At 40.1% G+C, this 27,249-nt stretch overlaps 1 protein-coding gene across 2 annotated transcripts in view; it reads left to right on the top strand.

The window, feature by feature from the left end:
• The first annotated feature begins 6,878 nt into the window (after positions 1-6,878).
• LOC126248445 (vesicle-associated membrane protein 2) overlaps positions 6,879-27,249 on the top strand; it is a 187,211-nt gene continuing 166,840 nt past the window's right edge. Inside the window, exon 1 of one of the 2 annotated variants that reach the window (XM_049949425.1) lies at positions 6,879-6,983. In XM_049949425.1, the coding sequence (XP_049805382.1) occupies positions 6,943-6,983 (41 nt within the window). In that variant the 5' untranslated portion in view covers positions 6,879-6,942. Of the gene's footprint in view, positions 6,984-19,177; positions 19,298-27,249 lie in introns of those variants that run through there. The other variant, XM_049949426.1, reaches the window with a different exon arrangement.

Genomic DNA, 27,249 nt, shown 5'->3' with positions numbered 1-27,249 from the left:
ATGTAATCACATGTCAGTTATAGTATAATATATTTATCCAATGAATACCCGTTTATCACCTGCATTTCTTCTTGGTGTAGCAATTTTAATGGCCAGTAGCGTACAAGAAACACTGGGTGAAATAGCAGAAATCAATGTGGGACGTACGATGGACGTATCCGTTAGGACAGTACGGTGAAATTTGGTATTAATGGACTGGGGGAGTAGACGAACGACGCGAGTGTCTTTGCTAGCAGGACGACACTGTCTGCAATTCCTCTCCTGAGCTCATGTCCATGTTGGTTGCACCCTTGATGACTGGAGAACCGTGGCCTTGTCAGATGAGTCCCGGTTTCAGCTGGTAAGAGCTGATGCTAGGGTTCGAGTGTGGTGCAGACTCCACGAAGCCATGGATCCAAGTTGTCAACAAGGCACCGTGCAAATTGGTGGTGGCTGCATAGTGGTATGGGCTGTGTTTACATGGAATGGGCTGGGTCCTCTAGCCCAACTGAATCGATCATTGACTCAAACTGGTTATGTTCGGCTACATGGAGACCATTTGCAGGAACTCATGAACTCCATGTTCCCAAAAAACCATGTCATGTCACCGGGCCAGAATTTTTCTTGACTTTTTTGAGGAACATTCTGGACAATTGGAACGAATGATTTGTCAACCCAGATCGCCCGACGCGAATCCCATCTAACATTTATGGGCTATGATCGAGAGGTCAGTTCGTGCACAGAGTTCTGCACCGGAAACACTTTCGCAATTATGGACGGCTATAAAGGCAGCACGGCTTAAAATTTTTGCAGATAACTTCCAACGACTTGCTGAGTCCATGCCACGTCGACCTGGTGCACTATGCCGGGCGAATGGAGGTCTGACACGATATTAAAAGGTATCCGAGGACTTTTGTAGCTTCAGTCTGCGATTGTTGGGCCCTGCAATAGTCTCACGAATTTTAGTGAAATAACGAGTAAACACACTCTGCGATTTGAAAATAGTCTACTTCTCAAGCAACAGCAGCTGTGCATATTATAGAACTCGCAGAGAAAATCCTTACCTTTGTACACAGCATTTGTAAATACGCGCGGCATGCATATTTACAGTTCAGTTACATAAATCACTAGCGAACCTGAAGTTTCGACGTGCTTCTTATTTTGGCATTTCATGTAGTTACCATAAAAATAACTACCGCAAACACAGTGGGAGCGATTTGCTTTTATATGGTATCTGATGGCCGCCTTACATAGTTATTTTCACACATTTGAAGCTTTTTTAGGATATGGAACTTGTAAAGTACGACTGCGCTTTACAGAAATTGTTAAAAAGCTGATACCCGTGTGAAGACTTGTATTTGGTTACCTGTGTTTGGGTCTTTCGCATTATCTTAAACTGCTTCAGATACTGAGATAACTCCTTTAACGCCATAGCTGATCCTTTCGGTAATTCTCGACTATCCAAGCTACGAGAACAAAACACACCTTTAGGCCGAGCGCAGTAATGACTTTGATACCAATGAGTACTGTCTTTTTCCTTTTTTTTCCAAACTTAAGAACTGGAATATCGTATAGACACGAAGTTATTTGTTTTGTGTGGTTTCTATCCAAAGAGAAGTCATCGAACGTTAGAGTGTATTTGTAAGGAGACTACTTGTTCATTTTAACAGTTAGGCAACGAGAGGTTGAATTCAGATATGAGCGTACCGCTCTTAAAATTATTGATGTGAACGACGTCCCAAAACTGCACCGACAGATAAACATCTAGAGAAAGTTCATAATTCTGTACTGGAAAAAAAGGTAAAGGAAATCACGTGATCAGGCCGTGAAGACCACGTCGTAGTTGACCGACCGCCGTACCGTCCTTAGAATCTGTCGTCGAAAGCGGTGTGGAGGGGAATGGAGTCAGCACACCGCACTCCAGTCGTTGTCGACGTTTCAACATTGGAGACGCTACCTCTCACTCAGGTAGCTCCTCAGTTGGTATAACTAGGCTGAGTGCACCCCGGTCCAGTGCTCCCACCAAGAAAAAAATCCCTGGAATCACCGGGAATCGAACCCAGGTCCCCCACATGCGGGTCTTTCATTTTAACCACTTCTGTCCATCTCCCCCTCCTGTTCCTCTTTCTGGCTATCACCTCCTCCACCCTGTCTTTGTTCATTCCATCTTCCCTTCTCTCTCTATGTCCATCCCCCCTCCCCCTCTGACCTTGAGCCATATCTATTGCTATTGCAAGCGAGACATTCATTGGGAATTAATGTCACTTAAAATGAGTGGATAAATCGAACCTCCCCAGCTGATACACCATAAGGATAGTGGCTTCAGTGATAGTATTTCGCATACTTTTAATCTGCGGATCGGTAGCTTTACAAAGCATTACCACACCCAGTCCCTCAGAGGTGAAAATCTCCGACCCAGCTGGAATCGAACCCGGGCCCAGAGGACAGCAATCTGTCACGCTGACCACTCAGCTATCGGGGCGGACGCTTCAAAGAAGAGACTATAAGCTTTTTAGATGTGGTGCTACAGAAGAACGTTCATGATTAGATAGGTAGATCGAATAATAATGAGAAGATGCTGAATCGAATAGGGGAGTAAAGAAGTTTATCCCGTACTTGACTTAAAAAAAAAGGTCGGCTTATAGGACACTTTCTTGCGCATCAATGAATCGTCATGAATGTTGATGGAGAAAAGTCTGAGAGCTTAAAAATTATAGAGAGACACCAAGGCTCGAATACAGTAAGCATGTTCAAATAGATGCAGGTTGCAATAGTTATGGAAAGGTGAAGTGGATTGCTGAGGATATGCTTGTGTAGAAGTCTTCGGACTGAAGACCACAGCAGTAGAAACGTATAAAATGCCAAGAGTAATATCTTCTGCCGCAGGAAACCGATAGTTCAAGTGACAAATACAAGAACGAAACTCTAACTGGTATTTATTCACGTTTAACTTGTCCTTGCCTGCAATATAGGCTCCATCATAACGTTATATGTGTAATATTGGAACTGTTGTGGAAGTTTCGACGTGCTTCTTATTTTGGCATTTCATGTAGTTACCATAAAAATAACTACCGCAAACACAGTGGGAGCGATTTGCTTTTATATGGTATCTGATGGCCGCCTTACATAGTTATTTTCACACATTTGAAGCTTTTTTAGGATATGGAACTTGTAAAGTACGACTGCGCTTTACAGAAATTGTTAAAAAGCTGATACCCGTGTGAAGACTTGTATTTGGTTACCTGTGTTTGGGTCTTTCGCATTATCTTAAACTGCTTCAGATACTGAGATAACTCCTTTAACGCCATAGCTGATCCTTTCGGTTATTCTCGACTATCCAAGCTACGAGAACAAAACACACCTTTAGGCCGAGCGCAGTAATGACTTTGATACCAATGAGTACTGTCTTTTTCCTTTTTTTTCCAAACTTAAGAACTGGAATATCGTATAGACACGAAGTTATTTGTTTTGTGTGGTTTCTATCCAAAGAGAAGTCATCGAACGTTAGGGTGTATTTGTAAGGAGACTACTTGTTCATTTTAACAGTTAGGCAACGAGAGGTTGAATTCAGATATGAGCGTACCGCTCTTAAAATTACTGATGTGAACGACGTCCCAAAACTGTACCGACAGATAAATATCTAGAGAAAGTTCGTAATTCTGTACTGGAAAAAAAGGTAAAGGAAATCACGTGATCAGGCCGTGAAGACCACGCCGTAGTTGACCGACCGCCGTACCGTCCTTAGAATCTGTCGTAGAAAGCGGTGTGGAGGGGAATGGAGTCAGCACACCGCACTCCAGTCGTTGTCGACGTTTCAACATGGGAGACGCTACCTCTCACTCAGGTAGCTCCTCAGTTGGTATAACTAGGCTGAGTGCACCCCGGTCCAGTGCTCCCACCAAGAAAAAAAATCCCTGGAATCACCGGGAATCGAACCCAGGTCCCCCACATGCGGGTCTTTCATTTTAACCACTTCTGTTTAATTTTTTGTGTTAAAGTTTTTTATAGACTGAATTCTTCTTGGAAGTGAGGAGGTGTCTATCTTTAGCAGTTATTATGATTGTTATATCTTTTTCAATAGCACTTGATATGTGTTATTTCTGTTTCAGATGGTCTGCAAATGTGTAACCTTATATTTTCCTGATTATTTGTATGAAACCACTCGGCTATTGAGGAGGATAATTTTTTGCTGGACGACAGGCGATTATAGGTGTGGAAAACAGATGAAAAAAGAAAGGTTAGCCGGCCGAAGTGGCCGTGCGGTTAAAGGCGCTGCAGTCTGGAACCGCAAGACCGCTACGGTCGCAGGTTCGAATCCTGCCTCGGGCATGGATGTTTGTGATGTCCTTAGGTTAGTTAGGTTTAACTAGTTCTAAGTTCTAGGGGACTAATAACCTCCGCAGTTGAGTCCCATAGTACTCAGAGCCATTTGAACCATTTGAAAAGAAAGGTTAAAGTTTAATCTTCAATCGACGGCATTGTCGTTACAGACGGATGACTGTTTCGAGCAGAACAAAGACCGAGATGGAGATCGGTCTTGTCATGTCCATTCAAAGGAACCAGCACAGAATTCACCTTAATCGATTTAGGGAAACTTTAGTTGGTATGAAGATTTGAAACTCCTTCCTCCCGAATGAGAATCTAGTGTCTGAACTACCGAACTACCTCATTCGGCCGAAATTGGAAACGCCATAGGCGTATCGTAACTTCGAATACGGTGCAATTCCACATGAAGAACCAACGATGATAAAACTGTATGTAAAACGGTTGCGGCATTTGTTGAATTTTGACAAAAAGGAAATGCGAAAACTAGTTTGTCAGCAAGGGTTGGTTGCTCGTCAAAAGACTGGCTCTGAGCACTATGCGACTTAACTTCTGAGGTCATCAGTCGCCTAGAACTTAGAACTAATTAAACCTAACTAACCTAAGGACATCACACACATCCATGCCCGAGGCAGGATTCGAACCTGCGACCGTAGCGGTCGCTCGGCTCCAGACTGTAGCGCGCAGAACCGCACGGCCACTCCGGCCGGCTGCTCGTCAAAAGAATCCAACTTATTCAAGGCATCGGTTAGTTCTCCTGTACGAAGCGGGAGGTCTACCACTTCACATTTCAAACGAAACAGCAATCAAAGCACTGTGTGGATGACGGAAATCCTATACAATAAGGACGAAGACAATTTCATTGCCTTATCTGTAAGAAAGAGCCAGTGCACCCTGGGACTATTCTTACTGATGACCAAGCAAATTGTAAGGCAATAACTAGCGAGCATTAAGCAAAACTTCTGAACCAACCAGATGAAAAATATCTGAGAACTGGCCTAGCTTGTAAAAGAAAAAAAAAAAAGAAAAAAAAAGCTACACTATATTTCAGCATGAGAATGCACCACGCTGCTAAGATATTTTAGCAAATGGAAAACTTAGGGATTTGAGTGGGAATTGTTGCAGAATTTTCATTAATTATTAGTCTAAGGACCCTCTGACTTCCACCTATGCCAACATCTAAGGAAATGTACCGGTAGACAACGTTTCGAGGTCAGTGTCGAAGCTATGACAGCAGTTATTGGGTAGTTTTAGCCCTTCCAGAAACATGCTTGCAGGGTTTAATCTTCTCACTGTTACCACGTTACAATCACCTAAAAAAAAAGACTACTTTGAAAACAAGGGCATTTTTAACAAAAATACAAGTTTTTCACCGTCAGACTGAGAATGTTTCAAATTGTCGTCGTAATACTGCACATATATGTCTACCGGCTGCTAATCCTTAAGAATCAAACCTATTCCTGATGTTAGCACCGCCACATCGCTGAAAATATACACCTACATTAAATGATTTCCATGAAAAATATTTTTTTTAAAAAAGGAAGTATGCGCTGATACGTGTAGAAACGAAATAATTCGCTGATCTCACACGTGCCGCAGACGCTAATCATTAACGAGGAGAGGTGCACTTCAGCATCAGAAAAACGCGTTAGTAGCTTTAAAAACAGAGTAATACCATAACTATCCTTCTTACAAATTAGTGTGGCAACAATTTATTGCAGACTAATTTCACAGAATGAATTGTACCCCGAATTGATTAACACTTCATCGGCTGTATAATGTTTGTGTATTCTTTTACACGACGTCTGCAATGAGTTTAGTGACTAAGAAAGGTAACTTCCGAGCCAAAGCAGAAAGCACGGAAGAAACCTGCTCGAATAGGTAATCTCATTTATCAGCACTGCAGGTCTTCCTAGAGGCTCTGCTACTCGGGCACTACAGAAAAGTAGGAAGGCGCTTATCTAGTATATCAGCGTAATTTGATAAAAGGGACGCAAAAATGGCCGAGCTTCAATTCCTGAGTCCTATTTCCAGTCTAAACATAGTAATGAAATTAAAGGTTGTTTCAAAACAGGAGAACAGACTTTCTGCGGGCAAAGGAAAACGTTGAGTGAGTACATTTAAGCAGCACTTCGATCCTTACGTATATACATACCTTGACATTTGCCGTACATAGAAATTGATGTCAGTTGGGGTAGCGCTTGCTACTTAGATGTTAGAACGCTCGCTGTGAACGGCCAAGAATCATCCGTCTGAAATCTCTGGCAGGACAAGTAGGTGGATAATTACGATGCAGTACTTTGATGATCACTATCTTTTCCACCCTAACATAAAAAGTACGTAACTGTTCGTACAGATCCAGAAATGTTGCAGCAGAATTCTGCAACGTAAGAAGTAAAGCTTACTGCAACGACGTGCACTAAATGACTGTCAACTGACGATACATCGTACGCCAGACGGTCGCTACTACTCTGAGACCGCATATCGAAAGAATGCGGTTTGGCGACCACGTAAACGTTGTATTGATATTGTATGACGGCTAATTAGCTTCTTCCTGTTTCTATGTGACGGCTGAGATACGGCTACCAGCCATTTCAGTATTGTCTCTATATTGCCCCGCTGTACCGGCTGTCTCATAAGATGGTGGCGGTCTCGACTTTAGTTATCGTCTCGGATGAAGTGTAAGTACTAAATCACTTGTGTAACTTAGATAACAAAGAAAAGCTGAAGTTCCTTGACGCGGTATAGATATCAGTCCTGAAACGGCGAGAAAAGTGTCGAAAATGTTGCTTCCAGAAGAAGAAGAAATTTGTTTCATTCAGACGTCGACTTTTCTTCACGTATTTGAACTTCAAGGAGTAGCTTATCGGCAGTTTAAAAACCTTCTGTCATTAGAGAACATAGGGTTCACTACGTAGCCTCGCGGGGTAGCCGTGCGGTCTAGGGCGCCTTGTCACGGTTAGCGCGGCTGCCCCATTCGGAGGTGTGAATCCTCCCTCGGGCCTGGGTGTGTGTGCTGTCCTTAGCTAAGTTAGTTTAAGTTAGATTAGGTAGGGTGTAAGCTTAGGGACCGATGACCTCAGTAGTTGGGCCCCATAGAACTTACCACGAATTCACTAAGTAAATAATATTTATTCCTGCTGTTTGGTTATCATCAACTTATTTCTCTGCGAATACAATTCAGTCAGTCACTATCCCCATCAAATGTACTATACGGCTGGTTCCGTGACGAACTTTGACTATTCACTCATAAGCCATTTTCCGAAACAAATATCGAAATTTTAACGCTTGTGTACGAAAATTACGGTTGCCCACTTCCAAAACAATTTTGAAGATAATCATTTATTTGATTTGTGAAATCTGACAAACACTTCATTTTTACTGCATCTAACATTTGGCGCTACTGTCACCTCAGTATCGTAGCCACAGCATGGAACTATGTATATATTATTAATGGACTCGCCACTATCGGTACCTAGGTACTGTAGCTGCACTAAGAACCTCCCTGTCCTATTTTTAATTGCTATGAGACCATGTTCCCTGCGACTTAAGACGTTTACTATATGTTTTTCAAGGATCTCGACTCATGACACAGTAGAATATTTAGTCATAAAAATGCTTATTATGAACCTTTTAATTCTTTTTACCATAGTATCAGTTATCAGACATAAATGACCGATAAATCGGCACTAAAGTGTTTTTCTCTCTCATTAATTTGTCCCGTGAGAACAGTTCACTAGTTGTGTCAATTTTCTTTCCTTTTTTGTAATTATATCTGTGATTTATGAGAGGACAGAACTAGAACGGCAGTCAGTGTAATGAGTACGACACAGAAGCACAACTGCGCTCTGTGGAAAGTGCCGTGCGAGATAGCCCATTGGTATCTCACTTCTTCACGAGGATGATGATTTACCGTTTCAGGGAACAGAAGCTTCATTTGATTGTTTCTAATAACTTTTGAAATTTTTATACGAATTACACGCATTAAAAATCGAACCTCTAATTACCAGACTCCACTTAAAATTGTTTCCAGCGCGGGTCAAAAATTAAGAAGGAATAGGACTAACGAAGAAAATAAAATACAAGTACATACAAATAACGCTGAAATAAGCAAAGAAAAAATCGTTAAGACTCTGGATTCGGTTTGTGAAGGACTCGAGTTAAAATAACCGTATGGCTGTCCAGGTTTATTTTGTTCGTGGCTTCACTGTATCGCACAAAGCAAACGCCTTGAGGAAAGGAGGTATGATGCTCGATGCCTAATAATCCCGCTGACGTTAAACCATAGCATCCTTTTCAGCATAACTAGTGAGCAGTGATGTATTAAGGTTGTGCCACTGAGATAAGACAATCTTTACGTCGTTTCCGGGCCGGACGTTGTATTACGGACTGATAATTATTAACCGTCAACTGCAGCAGCGAGCCAAAGTAGAGACCGCTTCATTTGTGCATCTCTGATGTCAGATCATTTCTTTTGAGAAACAGAAACCAGTACGTTGTATTGGGTACAGAATATTCAACAGAAACGAAAATATTATTGTGTGTACATCAAGGGAGCAGCATAGGACCCCTGATATTCTCAATATGCACAAAACTTTCTTCAAACAGGGTCAGCAGTACTCTCCGATTTCTCGCTGACGATGTTATTGTTTACATCATAGTATCATCATTTTTGTAAGTAAATGCTGATCGAATTTATATTTCCAATCGATGTACTGAATGGCCGCTCTTTTTAATTGCCATATATGTGGTATAATGCCCAAAATCAAGAGGAAATGTCGAATGTAACCAATTACAACATTAGTTGTAAATCTGCGCAACCCATTATATCGCGTGAATAACTTGAGATGATGCTACAAAGTGATATTAAATTGAGTGGACAAGTGAGAACAGTACTAAAAAAGCTAAAGGAAGACATATTTGTTAAGAGGGTAATAGAAGACTGCAGTGTGTTTGTTAAGGATGCCACGTACAACACGAAAATAGGAAATTTATGGCCGGCCGGAGTGGCCGAGCGGTTCTAGACGCTACAGTCTGGAACCGCGCGACCGCTACGGTCGCAGGTTCGAATCCTACCTCGGGCATGGATGTGTGTGATGTCCTTAGGTTAGTTATGTTTAATTAGGGTATTTATGAAGTTGAATTGACGGCAGATGTTGGAGGAACCGGAGATCGATATAGCTGTTGAGACAGTATATAATAGACGCTCAGAGAACTTAGATGGGAATTGTTGGAAGAAAAGGGATGGTATTAATAAATCACTCTAATAGGTAAACTGAAAGTGGATTGAGCAACAATTCCGCTGTCTGCATTGTCTTTCGTGAAACATTCGAAACACGAAGAGGAAGAAATTATGTTATGCGGACATGGCTCGGGAAACGCTTTATTTGCTGCAGCTGTCTCATGCTGGCATTATGACTGTCGTCAGTTGCACGAAAAAGTGCCTCCTTCACATCAGGTGCCCTCGTCCTCCTAGCCCCCCCCCCCCCCCCCTCCAGTCGCAAGTGCTAATCTTAAACTTCTCTTTCTACCAAGATTGATTATCAGTTGCTTCAAGCGTCCTCCTCTCGGGGCACTGTCATTCTGAAAATCTCTCCCGATACAAACGTTGAGCTCCACGGTCATTATCATCTGCTAATCCATACAGCAAATGAGAATCTGCCAATTCAGCATTTGAATGTACTTCCACCGAACTGTGTGGGAACCAAGTCACAGATGAACGCTGAAGAGTTGGCGTTATGTGCTTGCACAGTCCATGATGAACACTAAACAGTTGATGCTACGCGCTTGACGGTAGTAGGGAAATAGAATGAGTCATATGCCTACATTTCCTTCGTTAAATTGTAATAAAAACACTGGTGGTGAAACTAAGAATTACAACTTACTACGTATTCTGACCGAACGTAACCAAGAGGGCAGTTTGAACATTTCGTACAAGAACACGTATCATGTAATGATGTTTCTGTGTGTTTACCATGATTAATGAGCTTATGAAGATAAGTAGAAAATGAGCCCTAACATGGAAACAAAGCATTTCCGGATCCACGTCCATAAAACAAATTTTATTCCTCTACGAGTGAGGAATGTTTCTTGAAAATTTGGCCATATTTTTTTTATTACACCACGTATGTAAATTAACATACTGGTCTAGTACTCTGGAGGAACTGCTTCCACATCTCAGTCTGCTCGTCCAGATTTAGGTTTCTCAGTAATCACTTCTGACGTATACCTGCACTCTTCGCACAGTAGAAAGCCATCCACGTGCTGCTGAGATAGTCGGCCGGCCGGAGTCGCTGTGCGGTTCTAGGCGCTACAGTCTGGAATCGAGCGACCGCTACGGTCGCAGGTTCGAATCCTGCCTCGGGCATGAATGTGTGTGATGTCCTTAGGTTAGTTGGGTTTAATTAGTTCTAAGTTCTAGGCGACTGATGACCTCAGAAGTTAAGTCGCATAGTGCTCAGAGCAATTTGCTGAGATAGTCGTCCCTCTCCAACGACCCTGGTAGCAACGAAATGTTTAACCTTTCATCTTTTTCACTTAGAGAGTATTTCCTTGTTGTTGTTGTTGTGGTCTTCAGGCCAGAGACCGGTTTGATACAGCTCTCCATGCTACTCTATCCAGTAGTTCCTTACTATTAGCATGTTAATAGTTCCTTAGCAAGCGATAACAACTGTGTTTATATAAAACATAGTTACTTCGTATCAGGGAGTTCTGATAAAATATCGCATCAAATGTGCGTATACATCGCTAATGAAAAAGGCTGCAACCGTACAGAAAACTCTCTGCATCGACAGTTTCAATTATTTTATGAGTTAGTAGTAATTTTACTAGAAAAAAGAACATTTTTATGTTATTAATCAGTTTCTATTCATTCTCCATCTGTTTTCGGCTTTTTAGGCAATCCTCAGGTAACCACTGATTGCCAGAAAATGTGTCATGCAGCCTGCTAGTACGTTTCAGTCCTTTATCTTTCCTTTGTTTAATGTACTATGAAGAGTTGCAGCAAATGAGCTCTAACATTGAAGTAAACTGTTTCCACACCATTGTCCAAATAACATATTTTTTTCTTCTATGTGTTGTGAAAGTCCGACTGTAAATTTTCGTTACACCCTGTATACAAAATATAAACGAAGTTATCGCAAGATGTTATTGATAACTAAATCACTGAGTAATTCTCTAATGTCACATAATTGGGATATCACGTTACATGTCATAAATTGCAAGATTCCTACATCAGATTCACCAGATTTAGACGTTTCATGGGAACAGTACAAATTGGATCCCAATATCTGCCCAAGTGAAACAAATAGAGTCGACGGATATATACTGCAATCCATAGCGTGTTATTCGCTGCTTGACCACATAGTGAATAAAGTCTCATGGGAACAGCTGGGAGTCCAGAGCATTACTCATATAAAAACGAAATACAGCAACAGCTGGTTACAACACTCGTAGCACGTGCCTAAATCTATGCCATCCAACAAGCATGGCAGTATAAAGTAGGTCGATGAAGATAAGGGACGCCCGTGGAAAAGATGGCAGATCCCATAACGAGCCGGAACAGGACTAAAGGCCTAAGCTCTGATGCTGCTTCTGCTGATAAAATTGTTTAAATTTTACAAAATGGTTCAAAAATGGTTCAAATGGCTCTGAGCACTATGGGACTTAACATCTGAGGTCATCAATCCCCTAGAATTTAGAACTACTTAAGCCTAACCAACCTAAGGACATCACACACATCCATGCCCGAGGCAGGATTCGAACCTGCGACCGTAGCGGTCGCGAGGTTCCAGACTGAATCGCCTAGGACTTCTCGGCCACAGCGGCCGGCCGAAATTTTATAAATACAGTTGATTTATAGGTTGTAATTGTCTACTTAGATTTAATTTAAGAGAGGAGGAAATGGAAAATCTGTTTGTTCATTTAAAACAAAGTTAGCACAATGCGTCATGTCGTTGCTGATTTCTAATAAATTAAGTAGTGCTATCTTTATACTTTTCTTAGCCATATGAGAAGAGTCAAACTGCAAGTTTCGTAGGCGGTTTTTCATCAGAACAAGCATAAGAAAAGCAGAATCAATTCGTTCAGCATCCAGCTTCTCTTATCTTCAGAGAGCCGTATCACCAGAGCTTTGCCTGACAGACGCACGGATAATTTTTTACAGAGCATGCAAGGGTCCTAAATAACACTATGTGCTAAACGTTTGACTGTATTTTTACAGTTGAAGAATATCCTAGGTATGGAATTGCTATTCTAAAACGTATGTTTTATATGACTTTTTTTTGTATAAGTCTCTGAAATTTTTGTCACTAGAGTACACTAGAGTCACTAGAGTGTAGAGTACACCATTTTTTTATCACTAAAGATTAACTAATGTGGGCCAGTATAGAGACAGGATATAGTTTTACATCTTTAATTTCTATGTAGAGTGGTATCAGTCTATACAGAGTTGTAGCCATTGCTGAAAGCGATGTGTTTGATTGTTCACAATTCTGCTGAAACGCTGATTTGTGCAATGACACACATATGAGGCAATGAAACATGGAGCTGAGAACTGCATGGTAATTTCCAGAAGATCCAACTTATCACTCACATGTCGCTCACAGAACACTGTAAGTAACACGGAAAAAGCTCGTAATTCCGTCAAAGTAACATTCAACAACGTTACTATAAAACAGCACAGTTGCCTAATGGGTGGACCTCAGCGCTTTGTTTCGGTTTCGAACGAACCGAGGTGATCTTCTTAAACTAGAAGACATAAGCGACGAAATGATTCAGATTCCGCTACCGCTGACACAATAATAATAAGGAAAAAAATTATATAAATGACTAAATGAGTGGATGAGAAACAGTAACGAGAAAGATCTGTTTATTGATACCTCTGTTTCGATATTATAAGTTTCCTATCTTTCCAGTCTAAAATTATAAAATGATGGAAAGATAGAGAACTTGTAATGATTAATTGCACACATCCATAAACAGATCTTTCTGTTTACTGCTTTTCATATGTTCATTTAGCCATTTTATGAACTCTTTTCCTTACTACTTTTGTGTCATTGATAGTGGGATAGTGAAATCTGAAGCATTTCGTCGCTTTCGGCTTCTAGTTTAACAAGACAGTCAATTTTATCGTTAAATTGTATATTATAGATGTTATTACCCACAAGAAGATTACTATTTTTGCTCTCCTACGCCATTCTCCACTTCTTGGACTATACTGACAGATAATAGTGTGGGAAGATATCTATACACATCGTATTTACGTACGTCGATGTGGGGACATATGTTCGACGTTTAGATGTTGTTAAATAATTTTTCTATATGTGATTAAATCTTCACAGTATTTCCTAACCAAATATTTAATTAGAACATTTAAATCACGTGTTCCCCAGTCTTACAAATTAGATTTTTTTTTATTTCCTGTTATTGCGAAGACATGAGGAAATACTACGACTGAACTGCAATCGAATTATCGTGGTAATAATATAGTTTATAGCCTTTTCGAGCATTATTGCAACAATTATTCGCATTCAGTTCAGTTGTAGCATTTCTTCAGCTTACCGTAATACTGGAAATAAAAAAGATTCTTATTTTTACAACTGGAAAACATATGGTTTACCTGTCCTAATTATAATATTGTCGAGGGATCACAGCGAAAATTCAAAGATGTCTAGAAACATAATTTATTAACCTCTAAAAGTTGAATATTCGTCCCCACACCGATAAAAATACGACGTTTTTAAGTATCTTTCCACATTATTATCTGAATATAACACATGCACCACAGTGAAATTTAAACATGTATAGAAACATTATTTATTAACCTCTAAATGTTGAATATTCCTCCCCACGCCGAAAAACTACGACGTATGTAAATATCTTTCCACAGTTTTGTCTGAATATAACACATGCACCTAACAGAAAGCCAGGTCGTAAAATAATTTTGTTCATCTTTCGGCGCCACAGTTGTGTTGACCTCAGGCATGAAATATTTGATTTATTTTGTGCAGATGGTGTTTGACAGCTTTCATAGATCAGGAAGTGACTGCATCATGCAATACACTGCTGTACTCATTTTTTATTTCGACTGTCGATTTTGGTCCCATTCTGACCAAGTACTCGTATCGATATCGGTGTGCGGACGTATATTCAACTTTTAGAGAGTAATAAGGAATTTTTCTATACGTGTTTGAATCTTGACAGTGGTTTCTGTCCCAGTATTATAATTAGGATGTTTAAACCAAGTGTTTACCTTTCGTAAAAATTAGAATCTTTTATTTCCTGTTATTACGGTGAGCCGAAGAAATGCTACGATTGAACTGCAACCCAATAATCGTTGGAATAATAGTCACTAGGGATATAAAATATATTATTACAATGATAATTCAGATGTAGGTCAATCGTAGCATTTCTTCAGCCCATTGTAATAAAAGGAAATAAACGATTCTAATTTCTTCGATTGTGGAACACACGGTTTAAATGTCCTAATTAAATATTGAGCTAGGGACTATTCTGAAGATTGAAACATATGTGGAAAAATTTGTCTGTTAACCTCTAAAAGTCGAACATACTTCCCCACATCGATACAAATACTATATGTATAGATAGCTTCCCACATTATTATCTGACAATATACGCCAAGAAACGGAGGAATGGCATTGAAGAGCAAAAATATTAATATTTTTGTTGGCAATTCTTGAAATGTTTCCATTAATATAACATTTGATATAATAAACACTCTGCCTTGCAATGCAAACCTAAACGGAACATTCCAAGAATGATTAGTTACTGTAATTCAGGAGTGCACGGTTGAATACCTCTTTTATGCCAGGAGGATGGTCAGAATGTGACCGAACTCAACAGTCACAACAAAAATAAATATCTGATTCACTTCGGCTCTTAAAAATAAAAAAGTCGTTTTCGGCGGCAGAAGTGAAATCAATCAAACATTCCTAGCATAAAAATCTGTACTCTTTTATTTTGTAGAAGGTTTTATTGAAACTATTAGTAGTTCACTGGTCTTAGAGGACTATCGTAAGTCTTACTATTGTCATGTAAAAAATGTATTTAAGTAGCTGTTAATATGAAGTTTGTACATGTTGAAGGCTTGTCTGTATATGAGATATGCAAGGTTCTTTTATGGTCTTGATTGGATCGTCGATTTAAGTGATTTTGTTGTTGCTACAAAAATAATGTCGTGTTCACTAATTGCTTCTCTATAAACTGTAATAGTGTAAGCTGGCGAATACTCGAGCGGCTATCGATCAAATAAACCGATAAGTGGGTAAGCAGTGGTAGCGAATAATGCTGATATCTGTTTGCGTTCAGGAACACATTTTGTATATCAGTACAGTGGACAGAACGAATTTAAAAACATCAACGATGTGTAATGTAACCCTTGGTAGTTCGCACATGATATGCAAAATGTCATCAGTTCAGCTGTAAAGGTGGAGTCTCAGCGCAACTTTTGAAATATAATCGGTTCCATATAATCTTATGACCTTACCATACACAACGGGACGAAGTCAAATAAAGAAGTTTTTCTGATATTTCTAAACAACCTGAGCTCATTCTTTATCCCAAACACAGAAAATGCAACAGACTCGGAGGTAACTTAAGGTGTGCCCGGCTCCATTTTTTCTTTTCTTCTTCTTCATTCTACGTATTAGTGATAGGATAAACTGTAAAAGTTCTATCCTCAGATACTTTGTAAGTAACAGTACAAGTTTCCAGCATGATCTGCGCTACGTCTAGAGCAGGCTTAGTGAATGGCAGCTGGGTTTGTGCACACTTCACTAAACGTAAAACCGTATTAGTTTTTGACTGCAATATTGATCCACAGAGCAAACTGTTGCATTCTACCTCAGTGTGAGAATGTGTAGGGATAACAGAGCGAATGAACAACGCAAGCGGTAGACTTCCATCCTTTAGTACGATATGGGAAAACTGCAACTCTTTCACGATACATGCAGTTTGCAGGACACTTACCGCTAACAATACCAACGCAGTTTTCATAATGCGCATTACCAAGGGAAGGGAAAGGACTGGGGGGAGGGAGGAGGGCAGTACTTTGTGTCCAACCTAAAAAAAAAAAATGAAAAAAGAACAAAATTTGTTATTTATTGTTGAGTTACAATGACAAGATATTTTAAAAGGATATACTCATGTGTATGTAGTATCCAGGATCTCAAAATATCTTTTAGCCCACTCCTAGCAACACCAATGCACTTTCAAAGCGTGTGCTGCTAACGTTGGGTGGTGGGGGGGGGGGGCGGATGGGGGGGGGTTACCTTATGCCCACCATAACATAAATGAATAAATAAAATTAGTAAATTCCGTTAATTGTTGTTGACTTCTACTACAACATAGATTTTAAAGAGATACTAACGTGTAAGTAAGGTCCTGCATTTAAAAGAATATAAAATTCATTGGGGAAGTGATGTCTACTCCTAAGACTTAACTTATAGGATTAAGTCTGGCTGAAAAATTTAAAGCGTTTATGAAATCTGGTAGATGATTTCATTGAAAACGATAAATATTTTTTCAAAATTTTAAAATGTAAGTTAACTAACTAGATTACAATATTTTCAAAATGTGGGCACTAAGTAGCCCCCGCTTCGGTACTGCGAGGATTATTCAGTTGTCAAGAAATATTTTAAGTGTTATCAGGATAGATTACCATAAAATGGAGTATCCTTAGAAAAGGGCAGGACTATGGTCTCAGTAGGTTAACCGGAAGTATCACTTGTTCCCAGTGAAAAATCCAAGAAAATCATGTGACACCGTGCACCCTGCCTCCACGGAAATAGATAAGAAGAAAGACTTCACTAGTTATAGAATCTACAGTTGAATGTTGCAAACTGTTTTCCTATACTGGACTGGTGAACAGAGTGGAAAGGATACTTGAAATTACGGCGCAATAAAAATACGTAGAACAAACAAATACAGAAATAAGTTGTAGCAAATTAATACGAGCTTCAAAAAAAGTACGGCACCACAGCATTGTACTGTACGAACATTTAAACTGACTGTCTTAAACTGCGCTCTAAAGTGAATTACATCACTTTACGATCGACTATCATTTGTTATATTCCCCTATATGGTACAAAGGCTTTTGCAACTATCTTGAGCTCAGTTTAAATTGCGGCATACCGTATCCATTATTGGAGGATAATATCTTTGATTAGCAGCACAGAGACTGAGAAGTCTCGTTGCGTTTCGTACATACTCTCATGCATGTAAAGGACATATTTTTAATTTAAACGTTATATTTTTCTCTCTGAAAGTACAGAAACTCACGAATGTTTTGCTATTTTCCCTATCTTAGTATTCAGCACGTCATTAGTGTAACGAAAGTGAGATGTCCAAATGATGCTCTCTTTTTTATTTCTTTTTTATTTTTTTATTTAAAGAGAATATAAACTTAGTCTCTCCAGTTGCGTTTTTGCAGAGTTCACACTCGATTACCGAATTTGAAGAATTTTGTGTGAAACACTGACATCACCTTTCTAAGCACTCAAGATACTGTTTCTTGTAGAACACTACAGATTTTGTGATACTAAATGTTTTCATCGTGAAAATATTCCACTTGAGATATTTTTTATGGGTCCTGAAGCATCTGAAAATTTGGGACATGTAGTAAACCAATAGCTAATGAACTGTAAGCAGTCAGACATAGTTATCAAATTGAAATTGTTTGTTGTAAAGTTCGACAGCAATTCTTTTGCCATTCTGCAGCGGATACTGCGACTAACGTCTTACTCTTGTTATGGCGCTGTACGCAAACAAAACAATACACGTGTCTACAGACCACGTGTGCTAAAGCGTACACGCACACGAGAGACTTTCATAACATGCTGAAAATATGTCACTAGTCTCGTGCTGTTGAAATCTTTATACTCTTAGACGCAAGTTTTAATTACTTACTAAATTCGTCTCGCAAGAACAATTCGTATTGTAAGATTGGTCACTCAGTATGGTACTAACCCTGCGATAATCGTAATAGCATTCAACTATTAGGAGCATTTTACATTGTATACGAGAAACTACTATTACTTTTCACTGCATCCGAAAGGCAGGTTTGTAATAAGAGTTATGATGAATGACTGACACATCGTGTGGATCATGCTCATAGTTACATGAAAACAGATACCATTTCTAATTATAACTTATGTTACATGCAGAAATAATCTTGAAACATTTTCCTGCGAGAAAATATACCAGTATCAACGTATAGAAAATTAGAAAGTAAAGAGTATGCATCCATGTGTATGCAGTTAATTTTTACACTAAAAATGGCTGGTTTATGGCAGACAAATTGGCAAGCAATAAATTGTACACTGTTTGAATAGTGAATTGAAACTGCATCTATGCGTTATATGCTATGTCTAGCGGGCTTCAATAGAATTTAAGTTGTCAGCACATACCTCAGTGTTCGCGAATTTGTAGCGGTTGACTGGTATACTATGAAACGAAAATTTCATAATGATTTCACGTTCTTGTGAGTCAGTGATCCTGAGTTTTCAAACCCTGTCTCCACTGTACGCAAATGCAGCGCGTGTTATTGACATATTCTCCTTGCGCGGCATCAAGACCCGACTATGACGTCAGCGATGACGTCACCTTCAAATGTCCGCAGAGCGTGTTTCGATGCGCGGCGCTAATCGACCTCCGCATCGAGGTCTAGTCAGCGGTAGCGACGCCCGTGCCGTGAATTTCTTCGTAGGTTTTCTAAATCGCTTTACCATAGTGTTAGACAGTTATTAAAATAAATTATTTTTACATATTCGGTGAATTTTTTTTATTGTTTTGTCGTCAAATTGCACTGTGTTATTTGTGTTACATAGAAGCCTTTGCAGTCGATAGTTGCTCTCGACACAGCACAGAGGTTGCGTCGATACTCTCGCACCCCCGTCTGGCACATTATCAATACCAGCGCTGGATATACTGTGTGAAAGAGATTTTCCGTTTTACGCTCAGTGCTACGCGAAACCATGTAAGTTTACACACTCTACGATAGCTTGCAACTCTCTTTCATATATACGCTTTCATGTTGTCATATTTATCTTATTTTTAAGTCACTAAAGAGTAATAATGTAAGTATAAATGTTTTTTCGTAGTGATATGTTGTGGCAATACTTGGCTTTTAAGCATGTTGTTATAACTAGAGGTGATATGGTTCGCATATTAAGTAACCTGCAAAGGCCCTCAGTACTTCCAGGACAATAAAATACAGCAGAAAGCTTCTTTTAATCTTTTTTTAATCGCTCAAATATGTTTTAAGTTCTATTATTACAAACTATTTTGACAAACTTTAGAGTGCACGAATCTGATGCCGTATTCTTTCCTAATAGCGACTGGAGCAAGTAAACGAATATTCTTGAGTTTATTCTTTGTAGTTAAACTGACATATTTTGGAAAACATGTGCTTATAATGGAGTAAAATGAATAGCGATCTTACTTACACCGTTACGTGACAGTATGTTTCGTAATTAAACTTAACGCTCTTGTTTAAAAGTCCCGCTGATGAACTGCAGAATTTTAGATCGCTAACAAAATTAAAATCTGGAGTGAATTTTATTCTCATTTTGTTGTATAGAAACATCACTTATTGAATGTTTTGACAACTAACTGCTTATTATTAATTGTAGCTCTATTTGACTTTGTGCGTGACGATTCGGTTGAGGGTAGTGGAATTTCCTGACGATGAATAATAGAACAGTCGTCCGACTAACATATTCCGCTCAATAATCCTGCAGCATTGTTCAATGCGCCGATTTCGCTTATCACCAAAAGAAAATGTTTACAGCTTGTGACATTAAATTATAGTATCAGAACAGGCAAAAGTAGACCCCTGGTATTCGCAGTTGCAGTTTATCAAGTGTGGCTTATCGATTGTCGGACATTACACTCCCCGTCACGATGCAGAACCCCGTTATTTTGCAGTCTATCCACGTGAAAGAAAGAGCTTAATATCTTGCTTTGTTGCTGATTAGCTTCTTTCTACAATGTGACGGATCTGTGAGTAAACTGTTCATTCTGCGCCACGCGGCGTACGTTAGGCGAAACGAAGCTCCAGAGGTTAATGAACTGCTGGAGGACGCGAGAATTTTGTGAATGAGCAAAAACCGAATCCAAAAATAGCCTGTCCCGGATTCAGCTTCAAGGCATTTTGCACGGCAGCACTGCATCACTCGTTGTAGTCGGAATGTTCTGTTCGTCTCTGTTTCTACCGGTGGTCTTTGGCGAATTCAGAATTATACCAGTTCCCCATGTATGTAGACGAATCTTGATAAATGCTTGTGACAAAACGAAGAGCCATTATAAGGGGAACGACGTCATCAGAGTTTATTCTTGTTCATGATTAATGTGTACGGTCCTTTGAAATACCGAGGCATCCATCGAGGTTTTTGTGCGAAAAGAAAAAGTTTACTTCTATGTTCGAAGGTATACTACGACCCATACTATGGAAACTCACAGCTGGTTGCTTCTTTCGGCGTGCATAATGGACTACGCAACCTGCACACCTGTACATTACGTAGCAGTGACTCACCGGCTGACGTGTGTGTCACACATTTGCGTTGGTACTATCCGCACTGGCTGAAACAGTAGTGTTTGCTCTCTCCTAAATTATCGCCCCAAAGAACGTAGTTTTACACAATTGTGTAGTTAATAGTTTCCTACAAAAATCTCACACCTGATTTAAATCTAGGTTTGCGAGCAGTTATAGAGATAAGGTTGAAAAAGAAGTTACAGAAATATTGACTCTTAATTGCTTGGAGTCAAATGACCAGTGTACTGCTGGGTCAACAGAGGCAGTTGGACTTGATTTTACCTAAAAGGAGAGAGAAGCACTTAAAATCATATTGTATTTCCCCTCATCACTGAAAAAAGGAGAATACTTGAGCTTAGTCTAGTAACCGTCTAAATGAGTGCGTAGAGCGAAAAAAAAAAAAAACAACCATCCGAATGCTGATAAGCACCACAGCGACCGCTGAGAGGAACCTAGTTATTTCGTGTTTTTATAAATTTAAGACAAACATAATAGTTCAGACTCTCAGATTAGCCTGCTATGTAAATAGCGACGGAGCGAGATATATTGCTCCGGTAATTTTGAGAGCATGCGGTCACGAGGAATAAATAAATTGTCGGTGTTGTCATGTCAGCGTTGAACTGATAGGGTGGCGAACGTACTTTTGGAGAATATCATTGATTTGGTTATTATGCTGGGGAAGAACCGTTTTTGGAGGGTAAACCCTGCTCGTTCCAAACCGATAATAATGCGTATTGTTACAATTTCGTGAATTTTAGAGGTCTTTCAGCATCATTACAAGTATGCCTTTTCGCGTTTGACTCAAATAACGCTCAACCCTATGTTACATACAAAATTCAAATACCGTTGTAACTTTACTGTGAAGAAACTTATATAACGACAAAAAATGCTGGCCCAGGGAGCTATAAAAATATTATGCTAGGAGCACAACACGATACGACCGATATCCGGAGATTCTTCATGGCATTTTTCGAAGAACAGATTGCCTAGTGAGTACGGTGGGTGAGGGAGACATTCAAAATGCAGATCGTCAATAAATTCAATTGTACGGGGGCGGTATTGGAAATTGTGTTTTGAGAACACCTGCGTTTCTTTCATTTAACTACTGGCCCAAAACCATTTTTAGTAGACTTGAGTGTAATGAAATGGTGACAGCGTTCACTACCAATGCTTAGAACTTAAAGATAACGTATTTTTAATTAGACAAGCAAACCAACTTAACCATCTTCTCTCTTTTTCTTGGGCGGGGTTCACAGACAAGGTCACAGTGAAGTCATAAAAAAAACACAGATTTTTCCGAAAAACGAGTTATAACTGAAGACAGTTGTGCCCGAAAATATTTTATCTTTAGTGGAGAAGACGAATGTCATTCCTTGTTTGTTCGCTTGTTGTCACGGATGTAGCAGCTAAGAGAGCATTGGCACAAATTGACCGTGGTCGTACTATTGACTCAGAACACGTTCAGAGCCGAGGAAGGATTTGCAGCAGCTAACCACTATTTAGGACATAACTTTACCGGCTCGGATTTTTACTCTTAACTACGGAAGGTGAATATTAGTTTACTATATATTACTGTGACGTAACCTCACGTGTAACAGACTATGTTTGAATTGCATTGTGTTAATATTTTAGTAGGCATGCATATGAAAAGAAAGAAGAATATGCAAATATTGAGAACAAATATTGGACCTGCTATGAGTTTTATGTAATAAACAAAATATAAAATGTATAACTGCCCTAGAATGATGTGAATACACTGAAACCAGTAAAGGGTAGACAACCTGATAACCTAAATAGTAACTGGTCGCTGTAAATCCTTTAGCCGGCCGCGGTGGTCTCGCGGTTCTAGGCGCTCAGTCGGGAACCGCGCGACTGCTACGGTCGCAGGTTCGAATCCTGCCTCGGGCATGGATGTGTGTGATGTCCTTAGGTTAGTTAGGTTTAAGTAGTTCTAAGTTCTAGAGGACTGACGACCACAGATGTTAAGTCCCATAGTGCTCAGAGCGATTTGAACCATTTTTTGTTTTGTAAATCCTTTATCAGTAACATACGACAAAGACACTGTCTTCTTCAATCAATTATGGAAAAGAAACTGTCAGAACTATGATCGAACAAGGAAGAAATTGGATGTAACATAAATGAATGGCAGGTAAGTCGGAAAACAAGCTCCGAAAATGATGTTTTACAGTAGTGTTATTATTACTTGGGAGAAACCCTGTTATACAACATATGCTTCATTCGTGTTAGGGCATAATGGTAAGTTGTAATAGTCAAGTCTAGAGAAAAATACGAAAGTTGAGCTAATGATAAAATGTTCATCATGTATAAGTATTTTCCTCAGCTGTATTCAATGCGCGCTGGCCTGCTGCGACTCTGAGCATAGACAACTGACAAGGGGAGACCACGACGTTGGGATCACAGATTTACTTCAAACTTTCTACACTTTTAGAAGGCCATTAGAACAACATAATGTGCAAGTAGTGATGTGCAATACCCTGACAGTTTCCAAAACATCGCAAGATAAGTTTTACGCGTCTATAATGAGATTTATATATCTGGGCGTAGGTGCCGCACGTTACAGTTCGTGGAGGTTAGCTGAGTAGTGTTCAAGTTTCGTAAGACGAACGTGTGTGAGGTGACGGTTCGACTCCCGTCCAAACTTGATTATTAATACTTTTTTCATTCCAACGTCGTTGCCTCCCCTTGTGATTGACGTTGGGCAGTTGTTGACACATGACTCACAGAAGAACTAACGGAGTTCAAATTTCTCTCTGGCTATCCACCTGTAGGTTTCCATTGTTTCCTTAAATCGATTAAGACTTACTCTGGATTGTTTTTTTGAAAATTTCATTCAAAAAAATGTTGAAATGTGTGTGAAATCTTATGGGACTTAGCTGCTAAGGTCATCAGTCCCTAAGCTTACACACTACTTAACCTAAATTATCCGAAGGACAAACAAATTTTTTCTTCCGTTTCATGCAGTCTGTTTTGACAGTATTACATACTGTTTGCTTCATATATTGCAATATTCTCTGGACTTTCAAGTCAAAGTGGCTAGGTCGTCGTAATGTATCCATAAATTCATATCACCATACCGAATCTTCCTTCCTGTGTGAATGTTAGTAAGTTACACACCTTGCCCACCAGCAAAATAAAACATTTTTGTGACAAATTTAAGACTTTGATCGTACTCATCTTCACTTATTGATAAGGAGCCTTCAGTGCATTTTACTGGAGACATCTGGCGATATAGTAATATAATTCGAAATCATTATTTGCATCTGTTCAATAAAGTTAGAACTAAAATTTGAATAATAGCTGAGTGTCACATAATTTTCATTTGTAATCTCCAATCAAAACCGACATTCTGTATTGCGTCAGTATCTTGCACAGGTTATGCCAGAAGTAATTTACAGTACAACACATTTTTGTTGCGTATTAATAATAAAAACTATTACAGTTTCCTGGTGCTTTGAGAAAATTGGTTGGAGCAGTTTGTAGCGGAATGTGATTTGAGCAACAGCCATCGTGGGTGGAGACATAGAGATACTCCTTATCGAATGTATGTTTTCGCAATCTACATAGCTTGCACTGTGATTCTGATTAACTAACAGACGGGAAGATCATGGAGATGGCTGAATACTGTGAGAGTGACAAAAACACAAAAGCAGACTAGTGACGCGATTATTGCCACCTAACTCGAGGCTATGTCCTTACTTCAGATTTACTTACTCGTTTGTCTCATGCTCTGACCGCACCGCTTAGGAAACGTAGGCGTCGGATGTGTCAATTGTTGTTTGTTTCGTGTAGATGACTATGATAAGTGCAGTTTTAGTGTAGTGTTGATTTAATGTTGTTGTTGTTAGTGGTGATTATTATTATGAAATGAATTTCATGTCGCAGCCTTTGCTCCGCTTGCTGGCTAAATACTGGATATGAAACTTTTGTCTCCACTAGGATTTAAGCCGGCTATTTCTGAGTCGAGTGCCACGAGACTAGCGCGTGACCCCAGCAACAGAAGCGGGTTTGGCTTAGTAGTAGAACCGTAACTTCAGAGTGCTCACTATGCGCGCCAGATTTACAGATTGAATATGTATGGATGCATTTGACAAAAACGTTCCCAAGATTTATGTTGCCTGTCATTGATTCTGCGACAGAAGAAGTAAATACTAGTGAACGAGAAGGGTTTAATCCCATACCAGTATACTGTGGTTACTTAATTTGGGTGGTTGTCTGATTGTGAATGGGAAAAAAAAGTTATTATCTCTTGGTGTTTAGGAGTTTCCTTGAGCAACAACGTACTAAAACAAATGAAATAACTGAATACTTTGGTTTGTGCATATTTCTTATCACCCTACCTTGTCAGGTATGTATCTGTTGTGGGGCAAGATAGATACTCATCTTACAAGTTTCAACATAACGACATACAGTTAAAAAGCTGGTAGGCAAAGCGGTACTCACGGGATTCTAACCGTATTATACCGCGTCTTCCTAGTCTAGAAACAAGATAATTATCGTTCAGTGACACTCACAGATTGTGACTCAGTGATTCACGCAGGCGATGCAACCATAAATCTAAGAAGCGCATTTCAAGAATGTTGTTGACTCAGAGCCGTGAGGCGTGGTCGACCACGTTAGAAACCTCCGGCCATCGACCAGCTGGGTGACCGCAGTGTGACTCTATATATGTTCTTCATACACCTGTCGGTAAATGTTAGATTCAATCTGAAGTTTAGCCCACCCCGATAACTCACGTTCAGAATGAGCACTTACGTTAGACCAAACGATGACTTTACAGCTCCACTCACTTATGTGTCAGGTTGCGGTATACAGTATGTGAGATGAAGCTACGTTTTATTCTGTGTTTAGGACGTCAAATCAAGTTGTAGTTTGTTTTGGAGTGTAGTAGTATGGGGGAAAGCAGGAAACAAATATACAATGGATGTGAAATCGACTCGGAGATACACCGTTTCGAGTTCTGGAGGTGAATTAAAATTTCATTGTCAGTATTTGGCCGTCAGTGGGAGGACGGGTGGTGGCATAAAGTTCCTGACAACCTGTCTTGGCACCAATGTCTGGAATTAAATTCCAAACCTCTCCACAGGGTCTCATGAAGTGAGAGCATGTGACTCTATCCCAACCGAGCGAGGTGGCGCAGTGGTTAGAAACTGGACTCGCATTCGGGAGGACGACGGTTCAATCCCGCGTCCGGGTATCCTGATTTAGGTTTTCCGTGATTTCCCTAAATCACTCCAGGCAAATGCCGGGATGGTTCCTCTGAAAGGGCACGGCCGACTTCCTTCCCCATCCTTCCCTACTCCGATGAGACCGATGACCTCGCTGTCTGGTCTCCTTCCCCAAAACAACCAACCAACTCTATCCCAGCCAACAATGCCATAGGACATTTAATTTAGTTTTAATTCATGGCTGTGCTTGAACTGAAATAAAATTTCACGCTATTTATTCCATTATAATACCGTATGCTTGGCAAGACAGTAATGTACTAATCCCTTCTGCTGATGAGTACTGCTGCTTCAACATATGGTAATATGAACAGTACAGTGCAGTATATCTCTACCTTTAATTATGCGAGGATGCTTGACGATGGAACAAGACTGCGCCTTCGTTGCCCAGGCAAGCTGCGGTTGTGCTGTGCCCGCAGTGGAAGGGAAGAAAGAAGATCAGGGTGTAGCATCCCGTCTACAAAGACGTCATTTGAAATGGACTGCAAGTTCGGAATTGTCAATAACGCGGAGGAAACATACCGTGGCATCTTATAGGAATATCGCACGGCCTCGGGAAATCAGAAGAAATCTAAATCTGGAAGGAGGAAGATTAGAGTTTAATGTCCCGGCAAAGATGATATCGTCAGAGACGAAGCACAGCTCGGACTGATGAAGGATGTGGAAGGAAAACAGTTATGCCCGTTTCGAAGACCCGATTCTGTCATTTGTCTTAAATGATGTAGGCAACGGCCTTGCCGCAGTGGGTACACCGGTTCCCGTGAGATCTCCGAAGTTAGGCGCTGTCGGGCGTGGTCGGCACTTGGATGGGTGACCATCCAGACCGCCATGCGCTGTTGCCATTTTTCGGGGTGCACTCAGCCTCGTGATGCCAATTGAGGAGCTACTCGACCGAATAGTAGCGGCTTCGGTCAAGAATACCATCATAACGACCGGGAGAGTGGTGTGCTGACCCCATGCCCCTCCTATCCGCATCCTCATCTAAGGATGATACGGTGGTCGGATGGCCCCGATGGGCCACTTGTGGCCTGTAGACGGAGTGGTCTTAAATGATGTATAGAAACCACACAAATCCGAGATCTGTGTAGCCGATGGGATTTGGACAGGCGTCTTCTCGAAGACAAGCCCAGTGCCTATACACACTAAAAGAGT

Source organism: Schistocerca nitens, chromosome 3, assembly GCF_023898315.1.
Source record: "Schistocerca nitens isolate TAMUIC-IGC-003100 chromosome 3, iqSchNite1.1, whole genome shotgun sequence".
Taxonomy (NCBI): Eukaryota; Metazoa; Arthropoda; class Insecta; order Orthoptera; family Acrididae; genus Schistocerca; species Schistocerca nitens.
This window is presented reverse-complemented; position numbering and strand designations above follow the sequence as displayed.